The sequence below is a fragment of the Drosophila obscura genome, unplaced genomic scaffold, assembly GCF_018151105.1.
Source record: "Drosophila obscura isolate BZ-5 IFL unplaced genomic scaffold, ASM1815110v1 contig_21, whole genome shotgun sequence".
Taxonomy (NCBI): domain Eukaryota; kingdom Metazoa; phylum Arthropoda; class Insecta; order Diptera; family Drosophilidae; genus Drosophila; species Drosophila obscura.
In genome coordinates this window covers 130898-150597 of record NW_024542801.1, presented here as the reverse complement: position 1 = coordinate 150597, position 19700 = coordinate 130898, and the positions used below count along the sequence as shown (strand labels likewise).

At 37.7% G+C, this 19700-nt stretch overlaps 1 protein-coding gene and 1 long non-coding RNA gene across 2 annotated transcripts; both read left to right on the top strand.

The window, feature by feature from the left end:
* The first annotated feature begins 3339 nt into the window (after nucleotides 1-3339).
* Nucleotides 3340-4674, top strand: LOC111080675. The gene is made up of 3 exons (XR_002608524.2): nucleotides 3340-3560; nucleotides 3640-3765; nucleotides 3827-4674. It is a non-coding gene; the product is annotated as an uncharacterized LOC111080675 (long non-coding RNA).
* Nucleotides 4675-10059: 5385 nt separating this feature from the next.
* LOC111080676 (trihelix transcription factor ASIL1-like) lies at nucleotides 10060-11371 on the top strand. Its single transcript, XM_022376422.2, has 4 exons — nucleotides 10060-10660; nucleotides 10717-10897; nucleotides 10968-11089; nucleotides 11185-11371. Exons 1-3 carry the CDS (start codon nucleotides 10642-10644, stop codon nucleotides 11053-11055), a joined length of 288 nt encoding a protein of 95 aa, XP_022232114.2. The 5' UTR covers nucleotides 10060-10641; the 3' UTR covers nucleotides 11056-11089; nucleotides 11185-11371.
* The last annotated feature ends 8329 nt before the right edge of the window (nucleotides 11372-19700 follow it).

The following is a 19700-nucleotide window of genomic DNA, read 5'->3' as shown; positions in this document are numbered from 1 at the left end:
GGTTTTTCCACGGTAAAGGGGTCTTCTTTGATTGTGTCGCGCGCTCCGGCCACAGCTGCTGACAATAGTAACCTAGAAGGTGAAAACAGCAGAGTCACTAAAGAGGCATGAAATCGCTATTCATGGGCATGGGCAGGTAAAAACATGCGAAGTATGCAACATGCACTTCAACTCTTTGGAACGCCTGAAGGTTCACATGACAAAGATTCATTCATCTGCTGAAGACCGCCGGGAATATTTTTGCAAATTGTGCAATAAGAATGGATTAAGTTTCGCTTATCACAGTTTGACAAAAGAGCATCTGAAGAGGGTCAAAATGAATGAATCATTGAATATTAAAAAAAAATAAAAATTAAATAAAATAAACTTTACTTTGTTCCTTCTACTTTAAGGTCTTAAACTCGGATTATAATTCGCTCTACTCTACCATATAATATCCACTACTAATTCCCTTCCTCTTCTTAAATTACTAATACTAACATACCTTTCCTCTAATTAGTACTAGTTCTTGGCTATCTTTGCATGATTAGCTCTTTTAGTTTGTCTAGCTCTAATTGCAGTTAACTTATTTGAATTGCGCGCAATAAAAAAGAGCAATAAAAAATACTGGCAACCAACACTGATATATATATAATAATACAACACTGATATATATATCGTTTGCAAATCAGCCGAATTTGCAGCTTTTTCCCTCAAGAGCAAGGCCTTCTAGGTACTGCTTCGACAGTTTTGGGAGGTAGAGAATTGCATGGAACCCATTGTAAAGTCTACGAAAGAAGAGCTAGATTGTGAGGCTCATTTTGTTCAACATTTCCATCGATTACAAACTGGCGATTATTGTGTTCGGCTGCCAGCTAAATATAACTTGGATCTCTTGGGAGAATCTTATCAATAATCTCAACGTAGATTATTATCTTTTGAGCGGAGGTTAGATCGTCGCCCTGATGTGAAATCTCAGTATGCTGCTTTCATAAACGAGTACCTTGATCTAGGTCATATGTCTTTGGTTCCTGCCGAGTCAATCAGCTGCTGCCGCTACTTTTGCCTATCATTACGTCACAAAAGAAGATAGCTCGACGACCAAGCTGAGGGTCGTTTTCGATGGATCCGAGCAACTTCATCCGGTTATTCCCTGAACGACGTTTTAATGGCCGGTCCTGTAATCCAACCCAAGCTTTTCCATATTCTCAATCGATTTCGGTCATATGCAGTTGCGATAACGGGAGATATTTGCAAGATGTACCGGTGTGTAAGGGTCTCACCCAGGATAGTAACTTGCAGTGTATTCTGTTGAGGAATTCCATGCAAGAGGATTTGCGTGTGTTTAAGCTGGACACCGTTACTTATGGGACGAAGCCTGCCTCATATTTGTCAGTGCGGGCGATGCACCAGCTGGCAATGGATGAGCAGATAGCGTTTCCTGTTGGGGCTGATATTCTTTGCCGGGACTTTTACGTCGATGACTTGATACCTGGAGCCAGCTCTCAGGATGAGGCTATCCACACTCGTGAGTAAACTACTGGAATTTTGTCGAGAGGTCAGTTCCGATTGAGGAAATGGTGTTCGAACGTGCCTGCTGTGCTCGATGGAGTTCCGGAAAAGGACAAGGAAACCTTTTTGAAGTTCGACGATGGCAGCAATTTCACCAAAACTTTAGGACTTGCCTGGGATCCGGTTTCTGATAAGCTTTTATTCTCGTTTTTGCCCCTACTGCCCCTACTTCGCGTCCCTGCAGGCGTTCCATTTTTGTCAACAATAGCTCGGTTCTACGATCCCCTCGGACAAGCTGGATGGATGGTGGATCATTACAAAATCAAAAATCTTTCTCCAGCAGTTGTGTAAAGAGAAGTTGTGCTGGGATGAAAGCTTGCCATCCGCACTCAACACCTCGTGGCATGAAATATGCAGTAGTTTGGCCAATTCGTTATGAATCTCCTCGGCTTGTGCTCATTCCGAACTCTGAGCTAGAAATTCACGGATTTTGCGACGCCAGCATAGAGGCTTATGGTGCCTGCATTTATGTTGTGTCGAAGGGTCAGCGATCCAGCAGTCACTTACTTTGTGCAAAATCTCGTGCTGCTCCATTGAAAACACTAATCATACCAAAGCTGGAGCTTTGTGGAGCGGAATTGCCAGCTAGGACGGGAGGACCTCATATCTGAGGTAGCAGGAATGAGTGTCTTCGTTGGTGTGATTCGGCTGTTGCGCTCTCTTGGATTCGGGACGAGCCGTCCCGATTCAATGTTGCAGTCGCTTCTATTATTGCCACAAAATGTTGATGATGTCATTGAGGTTTTGAAAGAACGATTTGGCGATGCAAATAAATAAAATAAAATAAATAAATAAATTAAGAAATATTCCTGTTTTAAAAGATGACAAGTGTGAAAGATTTATAAATTTAAATGACCAACTTACAAATTTAATTCATACTTTGTTGTCCCTTGAGCAAATTGACCATATTCGAAATCCTATTTTGTTTAATGACATATTGGAAAAACTTCCAGTATCACAACGCATGTCATTTATGCAGCATTATCAAGAAACGGATAAAGACGAACCGCAACTTCTAGTGGATGGATTGGCAAAAAAAGTAAAGCTGCTCAATTATTAGGGTATGGACTGAACAAGCCAAAAGAAACGACACTTACTATATCGGATGATAAATGGCCACATAAACAAATAAATATTGTAATTTTTGTAAGCTGAATGTGTCATCATGTGACAAATTTAAAAGCCTAGACGTTGACAAACGCTGGGAGCACGTCTCAAAAAATCATTTGTGTATTGCATGTTTATGTAAGAATCATGCAATGAAAAATTGTAAGTGCAAAAAGATTTGTAGTATTAATAAGTGTACATACAGCCATAATACATTATTACATAAAGATAAGCCACCAAACTTGGCAGGTCAAAATCTAATTTTACCAGAGATTCAAGATCCCCAAATTGATACCCAAAGAAATTGTAATATAAACTTGAATCAGACTAACGTATGGACCAATAATGAGACTTACGAGCAGGAAGATTCGCGAATTGTTAGTATGCGTATAAAAGGAAAGGGCAATAGCTCAAAAACATTTACTTTACGTAAAGTAAAAACTTGTAATATGTGACGCTTGTCTTGCGGTGTCTCATTCAGCACTTTTAAAAAGTCAACGGTTTATTTCTCATAACCGCCCTAAGATAGACCGTTGAAAATATGGGGCATCGATCGTAGAGCTTGCAGAGAGCTTTTTGACGAAACATATGTTTTGGTAAAAAGTGGCAACGCCATCCCGTTGTTTTGATTCCGTATTGCAATTATATTTATTGCTAATTACTTTTCTTTAAAGTAAAAAGCAAGGAAAAAATACGGTATTGATGGGAAAACGTGGGCTGCTGCATCCGGTGGTTCTAGGAGTCGGTCTCCTTCTCCTCGTGACCGTCGCAGAGTGCAGTATTCTGGAGCTCTGTATTCTATCTGATTTTTAACCATATATACAGTCAGCTACCACGCGCAGTGATTTTGTGTTCGCAATTATAAGTTGGTTTCCATCAACCTCCACAATCTGCCCATATCCGTGAGTATGGTGAATTAAGAAAACGACGACGTGCAGTGATCTTACTTTATTGCCTTTTCTCGGAATTTTTGTGCCACAGACCGAGGTGTACATAACCCCAAGACCACGGCAGCACCTACCGTCCCTGCTTTTCGACAGCCCACCGGGAGAAAGAAAATCCACAGTTCGAAATTGTATCAATTGAAGTGGTGCAGTTCCCATTGGGGTAAATATCTTGTCCGCGAAGTTCCAATATATAGTTCTAAAATGTAATCTTCTATATATAGGAATCGCACCACTAGTACAGACGTAGTGATACCTAGTTATGTATGATATAACTCTTGGTATAACCTGATATAACTCTTGGTACAACCTGATATAACCCTTGGTACAACCTGGTATAACTCGCTGGGATACGTGGACTCGCTCCGGAAAATTTTTCGACCGGCAGCGTGCTCGGGTCAGTTGAGGTTATATAACCTCCCCGTCCGACCTACGGGTGTGAGCAACGTGATCCCAAGGATGGACTTCCTCACGCTGTGAGCCGGTATACCATTACCGTCGCAACCAGCTTCGACAGTTGCGTCACTACAAGCAAGCTGCACCTGGCTTTCGCTGCGTGGGAGCATTTTTCGTCGATGCCTCAAGATCATTGACCCCGTGCCTAAGCCGCCGTCGATTGTAGGTTCGCTCTGGCAAACCTAATCTGAAGCCGCCTACCCAACGGATTTATTTTTATGTGTTTTTTCTTCTCTTTCTTATTATATACCGGATAATGAAGTGCTTTTTGATTGGTCCGATTGGTGGTTCAATTTAATTGTGCTGCGGCTAACATGTACGCCCATGAAATCTAACATGTGGACCTAGTCAAAAAGGATTTCCTATACCGGGCTTAAGTTGAATATTTATCAATTAAATGGTTATTAATACAACTAAACTTTACAGTCATGCGTGTCGTTACCCAGCCCTCATCTTATCATTTGATCATCCATTCATTCACCTAATCATCTGCTAATCCAATCATCCAGCCATCTACACAACGAAAGATCTTTCTGCGTGGGAGGAAAACGTACTGTAAGTTTGTACAAATATAATGATTCAGGGAGATATAATGACTAACGTGGTAAACTGACCGGTAACGTAACGTTTGATTTTGATTGCAAACGCACTTTGATATTTTTTTCCTTGCCGTTAAAGTTGAATACTTTTCCAATTATGATTTTGTAATGTTAAATGTTAAATTTAACTTTTGAATATCTATTCATCTACACAACTATATATCGCTCCATTTACTTGAATTACCATTACCTAACCTTATATACATAAGCACATATACCTACATACATAACCTAATCTACATACCATTTACCCACATACCTTATTTCTATTTTTGTATTATATTATTACCTAATTGGATATCATGATTTTTTTTTAAGTTTCGGGAGTTAGGTTATTCTTTAGTATTTAGTGTCCGTCAACTTAATGAATTTTATGAATAAATATTGTTTTAGTATGAAGAAAGAGTAGAGTATTTTCGGAAGGGACCATGTCGCGTTTGTTGATAGATAGGTGATTCCCCGTCGGTCTTGTTGGAGGGATCCTTAAATATGTGGCCCGTAAGGATCATGGTAGGGTGGGCGTGCTCGCACTGTTGCGGCAAGCAGCCAACAAGGCCCCGACTATAGGTGGACCCCTTCTACCTCTGCTGACCTTCTCCCTTTGATCACCCGACTACCTTCTCTTGTTCCCTTTTCCCAACTCGTACGCGAAGTAACTAAATTCTTATATCTCATGAGCCCTAAATTGGAGGTACTTTGTCCTTAAACCCACACCCCGCCGACCAGAGACAAAAGCCGAAGCCAGCGCGTACGTCTCCTCCCGTCTAGGTTACCATCTGCTCATCATATCTATACGTTGTATGCTACAAACTGTATCTGACCTTAACTTGCCAATGCAAACCGAAGTGATAAGCGACATAAGAGAAAATTGGAAGTTCCTAAATGACTTTAAGGACTGTGTATATCAGAATGCAATGCCTAAGATACTTATTGGACAAGACAATTGGTCACTCATAGTCACGCGTAAGATTAAACATGAGTCCTTTAGTGGCCCAGCGATTAGAAAAACACTCTTGGGATGGGTTGTTCACGGCAATGTAAATTTAAATGGTTCGGACAATAATTCAAATTATATGTTACACGTAACTGACTGTTCTCATGAGAAAGACGAAATAGACGATTTAAGTATTTTGCACATTCTTGAGATCCCAATGGAGAATGAAATGACTTTTCCAAAAGATAATCCAATATCTTTGGACGACAAAAAATGCTTGGATATCATTGATAAGACATTGATATCATTGGTAAGAAAAGGAAATAGATTTGAGTGTGGGTTATTTTGGAATAACGAGAATACTGTATTGCCAGAAAGCTACAATAACGCATACAATCGACTAATTCTGTTAGAACGCAAAATAGACAAAAACAAACCATATGGTTGAAAATATCAGGAAGTGATAGAATCGTATATAGACAAAGGATACTTAAAGAAATTAAGTGCAGATGAATCTTCAATTCAAACTCCCTTGACGTACTATTTACCACACTTTGGTGTTGCAAATATCAATAAGCCAAACAAAGTCCGGATTGTCTTTGATGCGGCTGCAAAAAGTCATGGTACTTGCTTAAATGATTATCTTCTGACAGGACCCGACCTTTACAACGAGTTGACAACAGTTTTAATGAATTTAAGACGGTCTAAGATAGCATTTGTTGACGATATTAAGGAAATGTTTTTGCAGATAAAAGTAATACAGGAAGATAAACACGCCCAAAGAATTTTGTGGCAAAGATATGATCGTCTAAAAACCCCTGACACATATGAGATACAAGTACTTTTCTTTGGTGCAAATTGTAGTCCGTGTATTGCCCAACAAACTAAAAACCGAAATGCCCTTGACATTCAAGATCAGTTTCCACAAGCATGTCAGGAAATAGTTTCAGAACACTATATAGACGATTATTTAAGAGGAACTGAAGATATTTTAGGCGCTGTTCAGTTGATAAAAGACGTCTCGCATATCCACAAACAAGCAGGTTTTGAAATGTGTAATTGGAGTTGTAATTCATATGAAGTTTTGGAGCAACTCACGGACATAGACAAACGGAAAACGGAACAAAAAACTAAAAGTCTGACTGAGGAACGCGTATTAGGATTGATATGGGATTATGAGAAGGATTTTTTTAAGTTCAATCTAAAATTTCAATCAATTTATAGCGATATCTTGACTTTAACTAGACGACCGACAAAGCGCGAAATTCTAAAACTCACCATGTCGATCTATGACCCTTTAGGATTTCTTTCTAATATTTTGATAGCAAATAAAATACTTTTACAAGCTATCTGGAAAAGTGGCATAGAGTGGGATGACAAGATAACGACAGAACATTGCTCTTTGTGGGAAAAATTATGCAAAAATATAGTCAGGTTAAGTGAACTAAATATCTCAAGGAAAATGACTTATTTAAATATTGACGAATGTAATGTGCAGCTATACATGTTATGCGATGCCTCGAAATTGGCATATGCTTCGGGTGCATATTTGAGATTTGACGATGGAAAACATATAGACTGTTCACTTGTCTTTGCTAAGTCGAGAGTCGCACCACTTAAGCCAATGTCCATACCAAGACTTGAGTTACAGGGTGCACTTCTTGTCGCACGCATATCCACATTGACAAGACTTATTTGTGGACGGATGCAGCGATAGTGTTGTATTGGCTTAAATCGAGTACCAAACGATTCAAAATCTTTGTTTCACAAAGATTAGGTGAGATTCAAGAATTGACAAACATTGGCGACTGGAGATATGTACCGACAAAGCTCAACCCCGCAGATCAAGTCACAAAGATTCGAGACATAGGCTTTTCATCAACTAGTTCTTGGTTAAAAGGACCCACGTTTTTGAGTAAACAAGCAAATGAATGGCCAAAAGGAAAGTTGGTTAACGAGATTCAGGTTGATGATGATCAGGTGACAGTAGAATATGTACACGTCACTACAAGTATAAATGATGCCAATATTTTGCCAGATCCTGTACGATTTTCCAACTGGATGAGGTATTTGAGAACAACTGCATGGGTCTTACGGTACTTAAATAATTTAAAGCCTTCAAAATACAAGCGGACTAACAGCGAGCTGATTGGGACAGATATTGACAGTGCAGAGTATTTGATTTTTAAAAATGTTCAACGACAGAGCTATGGCAAAGAGATTGACTGTCTCTTAGCCAATAAACCAATAGCAAACACGAGCAAATTAAAAACATTACCAATATTTATCTCAGAGAATGGATTGCTCAGGCTCAAAGGACGTTTGGATAATGTTAGTGAAAGGGAATTTGATTATGATTCAAAAAATCCAATTGTTTTATCCAAAGACAACCAAGTTACGATTCTAATTATTCAATTTTATCATTTGAAAAATTGTCACATCGGTACAGAAACAGTGATAGCTAATCTCCGACAAAGATTGTGGATAACCAGATGTCGAAATACAGTTAAAACGAGAAGGAACGTGTGAGTCGCTTCTGGGGACGCGACTCTACTTATACCCGTACTCAGTCAGTATGTACATTTTTTAGCTTATGATTTTTAAGAATTTTAGAAAAAAAAAAATTATATATTTTAAATTTTTTTGCTACATCTGTTATCTACATATACAATGCATATTTTACATCTAACATGTAGATTATAGATGTACCATTCATATTCTACATATCCTCCGCTAGGGGTTGCTCGCGCACTGAACGCGGCAGATTGTGCGAGCGAGATGGAAATTGAGTTGCGTTGTCGTTGGCTGGAGGAGGGCAGGGGAAGCAACAGAAAATTAATTTCTTCATTCTGGCTATAATTATGATCCGATCTGATTCAGATTTGGCAATCTGGTAGATATGGTCATTTTCTACGATACTGCGTTTTTAGTTTTATCGTATCTTTAAAATTGTGCCTGCCACAGATTTTCGTTTTTTGTGGGGGCGGAAGGAGGCGGGGCGAAATTTTGAAATACACTTGTAGCAGTGTGATATCACATGAGTCTGGAAACCAAATTTGGTTACCCTAACTCTTATAGTCTCTGAGATCCAGGCGCTCAACAAGACGGACGGACGGACGGACGGACGGACAGACAGACATGGCTATATCGACTCGGCTATTGATGCTGATCAAGAATATATATACTTTATGGGGTCGGAAAATTTTCCTTCTCTGCGTTACACACACCCTTTTACCGCAAATCTAATATACCCCTTAACTCTTTTTTGAGTACGGGTATAAAAATAATTCGTAATTGCCAACTTTGTAAAAATAAGACAGCCCTTCCACAGGTGCCAAGAATGGGCCAACTGCCTGCATGTAGAGTGACGCCGATTGAACGACCTTTTTTAAAAATAGGAGTTGATTATTTTGGTCCCATTGAAGTTCTTGTCAATCGCAGCCATGTTAAACGATATGGAGTTATATTTACTTGTATGGCTACTCGTGCAGTTCATCTCGAGATAGCTGAGGACTTATCAAGTAATGCTTTCATGCATGTCTTCCCAACAATTTGCAGGTCGACGCGGTATCCCCGAGGAAATATATTCAGACAATGGTACAAATTTTACCAAAGCGAGCAAAGACATTAACATACTGACATCGCAATGGCCAGCTGATGAACTGATACAGTTTTTTTCCTCAAAAAGATGCAGATGGGTTTTCAACCCTCCATTAAGTCCCCACATGGGAGGAGCTTGGGAGAGACTTATTCAATCTACCAAAAAATATCTTTCTTTTATGTTAAAAGAACGTTATCCCAAAGGGTATGTTTTGAGGACATTATTTTGCGAAATAGAATTTATCATGAATAGTAGACCTCTTTTATATATACCAGCAGATTCAATTGAATCACCCTTGACGCCAAACAATATTTTGATAGGTCCCAATTTCAGGGATTGATTTATGCTAATGCTTCTGACTCTGATATAATATGTTTAAACAACTGGAAAGCGTCGCAACGATTAGCAGACGTATTCTGGCAGAAATGGAAAAAGGATTACAGACAGGATTTTAAGCAACCGAAAATGGTCAAAAGATCAAGACATTATACAAGAAGGGGACATTGTATTACTTATGGATTCTGACTTGCCAAGAAATTGTTGGCCAAAAGGCATAGTGACTAAGATATATCTAATATATCTAATGATGGTCGTATAAGAATTGTAGACATTAAGACAAAAACTGGCATTTATAAGAGATCTGTTGTAAAACTAATTAAGCTTCATGTATACAAATAATTGAAGTATTGCCGATAGCAATACTTGGGAGGAGAATGTTGAAAAAGTTATTATTTTAGTTTAGTCTCACAATCAATATTTTACTTTATATAATGAATATTGTTTAACCGATAGTTTATGGCGATGGGTGTGTATGATCACTTAAGAAAAGAAGAAGAACACGCGGAAGAAAAAGAAATATATATTTAAGTTGGAAAATTGTAAAAGAAATCTGAAATAAACGCGCAAATGCGCAGCGGAATGGACAATCAAAGGAAGTGTGACGGATAGCCAATCCAGCATCTTTCGAGCCGGATAATAAAGTTTGTTGAAAAATGCAGAAGAAGTCCATCGATCTGGCTTCTCCCTTGTGACGCATGTATGAGTACATGTGTGTAAATGGATGATGAAATAATTTGTTCTTCTGCGTAAGACAAAAACAAACGCACTAGACACATCCACATGCAACCATTCAGCTATGTATGTGATGTGCTGAATACACACACATACACATCTATATCCCGCAATAAAGCGTCGACTCATAGGCCGTTTACATTGGGGCTGCGTCATGCTTCTTTGCGTCTTGCCGCAGACGCAGTTTTTTTTACATAGGTTAAGCATAGGGCCCTAGTGGTGGCAAAAAGTTGCGTCAGTTTCTGATTCATGTGCGTCTATTCGGTATATTCGATTAATTTTGCTCATTTTGGCGCTTTTTTGCCTATCAGCGCAACTATCACCACTAATAACAGCAAAAATCAGCTGACCAAAGAAATTAATTGTGCACCCTAAAGTATGTCTGAGGAAGGAAAAGGTAAAAATATGCATATAATATTTAAAACAAATAGTTTAAATCAATTCTGACATTAGATAGGAGATTTTTGTGGACACCTGCGGCCTTATTGACTCTGCTCGACCAATGGGAGGAGAACGGGGTGGGAGTTCGCAAGAACTCTCATATTTATAAGGAAATAGCGGATGTATTAAATGAGTTTGGACCTTCTCATGTTGAGGTGAAGAACAAACTCGAAAATTTGACGAGGAAATACAGGTAAGTTACATGCCTACCATTATTTGCATACATTGTTTCTTGTTTATTTTTTGGTAACCCAATATTTTAGAAGTGAACTGGCCAAGGTGGGACCTTCGGGTGGAAGCCCATCAACATGGGAGCACTTCGAAAGGGTCTCTTTAATCCTGCAAACGTAAAAATCAATCGTTGTGAGCGGAGTTGAGAGCGCAGGTAATATATTTAATACAAATTATTTAAATTAATTACACTAGTCAACACTAGAATTAGGCTGTGGAGATTTTAAAAATTCTTTACATTCTTTGCAGACTTTTCATGTGTAACCGAGGATGTTACAGCCGATTTCAATGCTGACCAGAGCAGCACCTCAGCGACCGAAAATTCAGGAGATACCTCTGGTTCCCAACCAAAACGTCGTCGAGTCGACACAATCGTCGAAAAACTGCTGGAGGTAGAGGAGAAAAAGCTGGAGGTGATGCAGACAATTGCTGAAAACTCGGCTAATTTTCACAAAAAAATTATTGAGCTGTTTGAAAAATGGCAATAATATTTTAATAAAACAAAATATATTTAGTTAAATGGTTAAAACTGTTTATTTATAAAGGGTTGTTTCTAAGAAGTGGTGTGAAAGAGCGCTCCTTATAGCTTCAGCCCGAATGTTCGAGTTTCCCAGCCAAACTTCATGCTGAGGTTGTTCTTGGACTTCAATGGCTTCTGCATCTTGCTGCCATCTGTCAGAGACTTTGCAATTATGGGTGGAGCAGAAATTGTGAAGAATGTAGCAGCAGATAATTATCTTTGTAGTGTTTTTAAAATCGTTGTCTATTCCCTTTCCTATCCTCCGATACCGAGCCTTGAGGTGGCCGAAAGCATTTTCCACTACACGTCTAACCTTTGACAAATTGTAATTAAATGCTTTATGTTCCGGAGTAGACTCAACGGAAAACGGATAGGGTTTCATTACCGTTTTGGAAAATCGAAATGCAGAATCTCCTAAGATTAACACAGGTATTTCTGTATCATTTATAATTTTCGAATTCCCATCGAGTAAATCCGACTCATCCAGTTTTATTTTTAGGCTGGACTTTTCAAAAATTTTCAAGTCATGAGCTCGGCCGGGACACCCTACATTTATGTATGTGAATCTGTAACTGTAAAAGTAAAAAACATATAAAATTCCATTGCATTTAGACAAAAATCTACTTCTTACCGGTAGTCGACCAAGGCGAATAGGACGGTGGACCCTTGTAATTCCGGTAATCCACTGCATCCTCACATCTCGGTTGGACCTCGATGTGACAGCCATCTATGTGAAATATTGTTCAGTCAATCATGCACAATTTTATTATTTAAAAATGTATCACTTGCCCATTGCTCCGAAACACTGCGGAAATCCCATGTCCTCAAAGCCCTTCACTGTTTCCGTAATCTTCTCCTGGGTAAGAAATTCTTCTGGCATATATTCATCAGCACGTACAGCAGTCACCTCCCAAAAAAAAATCCATCAAAATACGGCATTCGATGGTTTTGGACACACCGAAAAGATTCGCTATTGTGCGATACTCCGCAGAGGATCCAAGGCAATATAGTGATATCGCTATCTTTTTCTCCAGAGGGATTGCCAGTCGAAAATTGGAGTCTTTCTTTCGGAGATTGGGCAGAATTCCAACCAGAATATTGAAAGCACTTCTTGCCATACGAAAGTTGTCTTTGAAAAACGAATCGGAGTTTTGCACAACATCTTTCTCCCAAAATGATCCATATCGCGGCTATTTAAATTTGTAATACCGTAGAAGTCCTGGAAAATGTACTGCCTTCTACTTACAAGGGTCCAAACGCTGCGAGGACGGTGCAGTTCCACAATAAATTTTAACTTGGCTGCAGACAAGCCCGCCGCTTCCATGCATTTTAAAACATCCTCTTCATTTTACTCCACCGCAGACAAAATAACGAGGTCTGTTTCTGTAAGATTCCTCGTGTTTTTATTCATTATTGATTTGATTAAAAAAATTTGTGTTGCTGTCATCAGCTTTTCTCAAGACACACGTCTGCAATGTAAACGCCTTTTCTGCTTCATTGCGTCTATTCCGATATCGATAGCAGACGCACCCAGTGTAAAAAGGCTATCACTTTTGTTTTATTCTATTACCGTGACAAGTCGTGTGCAACGAAAAGAACTAAGAAAACGAAATATATTAAATTAAAATAAAAATAATAACAGCATTTGTGATTAAACATTGAAGACTGGTCTAACACATAAGAGGAGCTAATTTGGAGGATTGAAACAGCGATAAAGAAGAGATTTGGCTGTCATCTGTCCACAGGAGTCTCTGTCGGTGGCCACGGGAGTCTCAAGACATTGCAATTGTATTGGTGTGAGCTGTGCTGTGTGAGCGGCAGCGTGCAGCGTATTTGTGCATTTATTCAATAGGTTATGGGCCCAGTCCACGCCTCTTAACTGCAGATAAGTATAAAGTTTTTGATTTATATAAAATGGAAAAAGGAAAGCGAAACATTAAACCATTTGATGGAGAAAAATACTCCATTTGGAAGTTTAGAATAAGAGCATTGTTGACTGAAATAGACGCCATTAAGGTTATTGATCAAGAGTGTGATGAAATAACAGAAGAATGGAAGAAAAAAGTAAGAAATGCTAAAAGTGTTATTATAGAGTATCTAAGTGACTTCTTCCTTGGTTTTGCACCAACAGATTGTAGTGCTAAAACGGTTTTTAAGAATTTAGACGCTATTTATGAAAGGAAAAGTCTGGCATCGCAGTTGTCTGTCCGAAAGCAGTTGTTGTCATTGAAGCTGAGGGGCGATACTTTGTTGTTGCAGCATTTTACTAAATTTGACGAATTAATTGCTGAGCTGTTTGCCGCCGGTGCGCAAATGGATGAATTGGACAAAGTATCGCATTTGCTGTTATCACTGCCTTCATCGTATGACGGTTTAATAACGGCTATTGAAACATTATCGGAAGATAATCTGACCCTTGCTTTTGTGAAAAATAGACTGCTTGACCATGAAATAAAATTGAAAAATGTCAGTAAAGATACAACACTAAAAGTATTACATACCGTAGGGAATGAGAATAAAATAAAAAAATTTTCAAATAAAAGCTATGTCTACAAACCAATTAAGAATAAGTTCAAATCAAAGAATAAGTTTAATAATAATAATAAAAATTGTTTTCATTGTGGCAAAGCCGGCCATATAAAAAAAGATTGTTATATTTATAAGAGAGAGAAAAATAATGAAAACAAACATGTACAAGTGGCAACTGCTCAGTCTGAAGAAATTCCAGAAGGTTTCGCATTCATGCTCAAACGTGAAAGAAATAAAGAAGAAATTTCGTTTGTTCTGGACTCTGGAGCATCAGACCATTTGGTCAATAATGAGAATCTGTTTGATAAACTTCAAGTTTTGGAAAAACCAATTAAAATTGCAGTGGCCAAGTGTGGCCAATTTATTTTTGCAACAAAGAAAGGCACAATGGAGTTGTGCAGTGATTCTCTGGCCAAAATCGTTTTGAACGATGTACTGTTTTGTTCTGAAGTTCCTCAAAATCTCTTATCGGTGAAAAAGATGCAGGATGCAGGAGTTACCGTGGTATTTCATCCAGGAGGTGTAGCTGTTAGCAAAAATGGTGAGAATATTATGGAAGATAATTATATCGATAATGTTCCGGTGGTCTGCTTTTCTATGCCAAAAAGAGCATTTATATCTAATGTTCATAATAAAATAAATAATTATAATTTGTGGCATGAAAGGGCATATGGGCATATAGGCATATAGCAAAGGAAAATATTTAGAAATAAAAGCTAATAATATGTTTGAGGATATCGATATGTTAAATAATATTAAACCAAATGAAGATTTATGTGAGGCTTGCATAAATGGGAAGCAAGCGAAACTTAAATTTGAAAAGTTTAAAAACAAAGATCATATTAACAGGCCTTTGTTTGTTGTTCATTCCGATGTATGTGGTCCGATTACTCCTGCAACTATTGAAAGGAAAAATTATTATGTTGTGTTTATTGACCAATATACACATTACTGCGTCACATACTTACTGACTTATAAGTCGGAAGTATTTTATGTCTTTAAGGATTTTATTGCTAAAAGTGAAGCGCACTTTAATTTAAAAATGGTAAATCTATATATTGATAATGGCAGAGAATATCTATCGAATGATATGAAAGAATTTTGCAGTGAAAAGGGCATTAGTTACCACCTTACAGTCCCACATACCCCACAGTTGAATGGTGTGTCCGAAAGGATGATAAGGACTATAACAGAAAAAGCTCGTGCTTTGGTTATAGGGGCAAAAGTACAAAAACACTTTTGGGGAGAAGCTGTTTTGACGGCAACATATTTGACTAACAGAATTCCAATTAATGCATTGAAAGAATGCAAGAAAACACCATATGAAATGTGGCATAGCAAAAAGCCAAGTCTCAAATATTTGAGAGTATTCGGTTCGACAGTGTATGTCCATAAAAAGTTAATAAAACGAAAGTTTGATGAGAAATCATGGAAAGGAATACTAGTCGGATATGAACCGAATGGATATAAAGTATGGGATGGGGAGACTGGGAAGTTTTCAATTGCTAGAGATGTTGTGTTTGATGAAACTAACATGGTAAACTCCAGAGGTGAGTTTGAAAAGAAGAACATTGAATTTCATAATGAGAGTATGGAATATTTTAATGAAGATTTCCTTGATACCAATAAAAATGGTGATCAGTTGGAAATGGATAATGTTCAGGACATTTGTCCAAGTGAAAGCATTGAAAAAGGATCTGATAAGATATCAGATGGTGATCCCAGTGGTGTGGTAACGGAAATAGAAAATGCCGATCCAGTTGTTACTGGTGATAGTGTATCAAATGATACAAACGAAGAAAGCAAAATTGTAAGGAAAAGTGATCGATTAAAAGATAAGCCAAAATTATCATATAGCGATATTCAGAATTGTTTGATGAATGCTCAGAGTTCCATGGAAAGTACACCGATTTCTTTTGAGGAAATCAGTTTAAGAAATGATAAGAAGCAATAAAAGATGAGCTAGAATCACATTTAATTAATAATACTTGGTCTCTTGTTAAAATACCTGATAACAAGATTATCAGATTGTAAATGGATTTTTACAATAAAACATAATGAATTCGGAAAACCGATTAAATATAAAGCTAGACTCGTGGCTCGGGGTTTTAGTTGACATTTGCTCCTGTTGCCAGAGTAACTAGTTTTAGGTTTATAATGTCATTTGCAATCCAGTACAACTTGAAGGTACATCATATGGATGTAAAGACTGCCTTTTTAAATGGAGTTTTAAAGGAGGAAATATATATGAGAGCTCCTCAAGGTTTTCTCGTGGGCAGTAATCAAGTTTATAAATTAAATAAGGCTATTTATGGTCTCAAACAAGCGGCAAGATGCTGGTTTGACGTATTTGAGAAATCATTAAGGGGTATCGGATTTGTATGCTCTCCAGTAGATCGTTGTATCTACATTCTTGATAAGGGAGAGATTTCAAAGAATATATATGTCTTATTGTATGTAGATGATCTAGTTATATCTACAGAAAGTATCATAACAATGAATAAGTTCAAATCTTATTTGATGGGAAAATTCAGAATGACTGATTTATCGGACATTAAAGATTTTATAGGAATAAAAATTGACCGAGAAGATGGCCAATTACACTTAAGTCAATCTGCCTATACAAAAACAGTTCTATCTTAATTTAATATGCATGAGTGTAATCCGGTGAATTCGCCACTTCCCTCTAAACTTGATTTTGATGGCTTAAACTCTAATCAAAATTGTAAAGCACCCTGCCGTAATTTGATAGGATGCTTAATGTACATAATGTTATTTACAAGACCAGATCTCAGCATATCTATTAATTTATTAAGTAGATATACTCAATATAATAACAGTGAATTATGGCAATGCTTAAAGAGAGTTTTAAGATACTTAAAGGGAACTATCGATTTAAAATTAACATTTTCAAAAGTTTCAAATTACGATGACATTTTTAGTGGTTATGTTGATTCTGACTGGGCCGGAAGTATTATAGATAGGAAAAGTACTACAGGATATTTGTTTAAAATGTATGAATCTAACTTAATTTGCTGGTGTACTCGGAAACAGAGCTCTGTAGCAGCTTCATCAACAGAAGCTGAGTATATGGCATTGTTTGAAGGTGTTAGAGAAGCATTATGGCTTAAATCATTATTAGAAAGTATTAAAATCAAATTAAATACACCTATTAAGATATATGAGGATAATCAGGGGTGTATTAGTATTGCAAATAATCCTTCTTGCCACAAAAGAACTAAGCACATAGATATTAAATATCATTTTTCCAGAGAACAAGTGGAAAACAAACTAATCAAAATTGAATATATCTCCACAGAAAAACAGCTCGCAGATATGCTGACCAAGGTACTATCAGCTCCACGCTTTAAAGATCTTCGAGATAAAATTGGATTGACCGAATAATTCAGATGGAGCAGCTTAATATATATTTTCATTATTTGTTTAAAGAAGATCTCATTATGAAAGATTAGTTTTCATTTTGAAGTTGGTCTGGTTGGGGTTTTACTGGGTTTTTCCCCAATCCCAGCAACGAATGTTGGACCACTATTGTAAATCTCCCAGAGCCTGACTTGTCACATTAGTTTTTGTTTTTAATGTATTTGATTTGAAATGTTAATCTTAAGATAAGTGGTTTATGTTTGGTGTGTTATGTTTTTGAGGAGGTGTGTTGAAAAATGCAGAAGAAGTCCATCGATCTGGCTACTCCCTTGTGACGCATGTATGAGTACATGTGTGTAAATGGATGTCTTCTGCGTAAGACAAAAACAAACGCACCAGACACATCTACATGCAACCATTCAGCTATGTATGTGATGTGCTGAATACACACTAGGGTTGGGAAAACATCGATAGTGGCCACCATCGATGTTTTCCACAATCGATGGTGGAAAAGCTCGATAGTATCGATAGTATCGGAAAATTTTAAACCTCATTAAACAAAGCCAAAATTTGTGAAAACAAATAATAATACGTGTATTTCATACGGTCTTATGTATTAGGTAAAATAAAGAGATCCATTTCAAAAGGTTAAATAACTTAAAAATATTTTATATATCAATATTTTTGTTTAAAAACAGCAGTTTGTCCACATTGGATGTTTTTAGTAATGTCCTTTTTGCGGAAACTATATCCGCCGCTTTGCTGAACATTGGTTCAGACTCTCTGGAAGTTGCGGGAATAAACAGACAGTGCCTCGCTATTTGTTGAAGGCCAACGGTTTCATCTGTAAAATTCTGCAATAATAAATTGTTTTAAAATTACTAATTTTAATCTTTTTAATTGTTGAATTTAATTGTATTTACCTTCCAAAATTCAAGAGGGTCCTGATTTAGATGGCTCTGCTCCATGTAGGTTTTAAGAGCTTTGATAGAATCTACCCTTTCCGAACCAGCTTTGTCAGCGTGTTTGGCTTTTAAAAAACTGAAAAGTAGATCGTTAATGGATGTTTCACATTCTTCTGGAGCATCTGGTGAAATTGGCAGTTTTTCGGGAGATTGAATTTTCAAAGAAGCAAGCTCATTTTCAATTAAAATGACTGCATTTTGTGCTATATTATTAGACCGGAATCCATATTTTTTAAACCGTGGGTCTAAAATCGTTGCTATTTTGGTCACTGATCGGTTTTCATAGTGGGAATGTCTTGAATTTATTTTTTCCAATAGAAAACTGCATACTTATTTACCTTCTTTAGTTTTTAGTGCCTTTGTTGATTCTTTCTTATTTAGCCCGCATATGATTGGAATTATCAGGTATATTTTTAACCTTTTTTTGCAGAACATTTTGTGGTGGCACTAACAAAATATCCCAGTAGCACTAGCAGATCTTCCAAAATAGAAAATTCATCCGCCGTAAGCATTTCTGGAGCGATTTCACCAAATTCACTCAATGAAGCATTCTGCCGGTCGATACTATCGATGGTGAACCGAAACAATCGATGGTTGGCTAATTTTTCAACCATCGATAGTATCGATAGCGCTATCGATTTTTTTCCCAACCCTAGTGTATGGGGGGGAAATTAAAGCTCCGCCCGCAGCTTTGTGGTGTGCTCCTATTAGTAGGTGAATTGGCTTTTTAACTAATAACTGGGTGCCGATTCTAAATTTAGAGAAATCGAAAACAAGAATAAGTGAAGAGACCAACAAGATAATTTAAACGTGCGTCCATATCGATATTTACCACTGGGAATAGGCACCGCAAAAAAAACAGGTTTGAAGGGATTTCCTTTGTCGATATCACGTTTCCTCTCTTTCTCCAGTAGCTCCGCAGCACCAGTGTACCCTCAGGCACCTATGTATATATGTGAGTGGAACGGTGCAGGAATATAACTTCACTCTTGGGCCGTCACGTGGAGAAAGAAATACTAGGCTCGGCTACTGACTGTGAAAAAATTCGGGTTCTCCGGATCTTCCTTTGACCCGATCCGTGGCCATTCACCCTGCACGGTTGGTTACAGTGTGGGGGAATTTCTTTTCGTTTCAACCCCATTCGTAGCTTGGCCCATAGATGGCGCTACCTCTACCTGGCATGTAATGTATGATACCACACAACTAATTAATGCCGGTACTTGGCTATTAGCCCGAAAACGATACTGCCTACTTTAAGGCACTTACCAAAATCCTTTCCTACAATTTCTACAAGCGCCCACTACAAAATCTACCTCCCATGAAGTGGCCACTAGCGAGGGTGGTCGAACTACTACCTGGAAGAGATGGCG

Excerpts from the sequence above, each read along its gene's own strand:
- LOC111080676 (XM_022376422.2), top strand. Across the intron at positions 10,898-10,967 it reads AATTTGACGAGGAAATACAG|AAGTGAACTGGCCAAGGTGG; the intron begins GTAAGTTACATG and ends CCAATATTTTAG.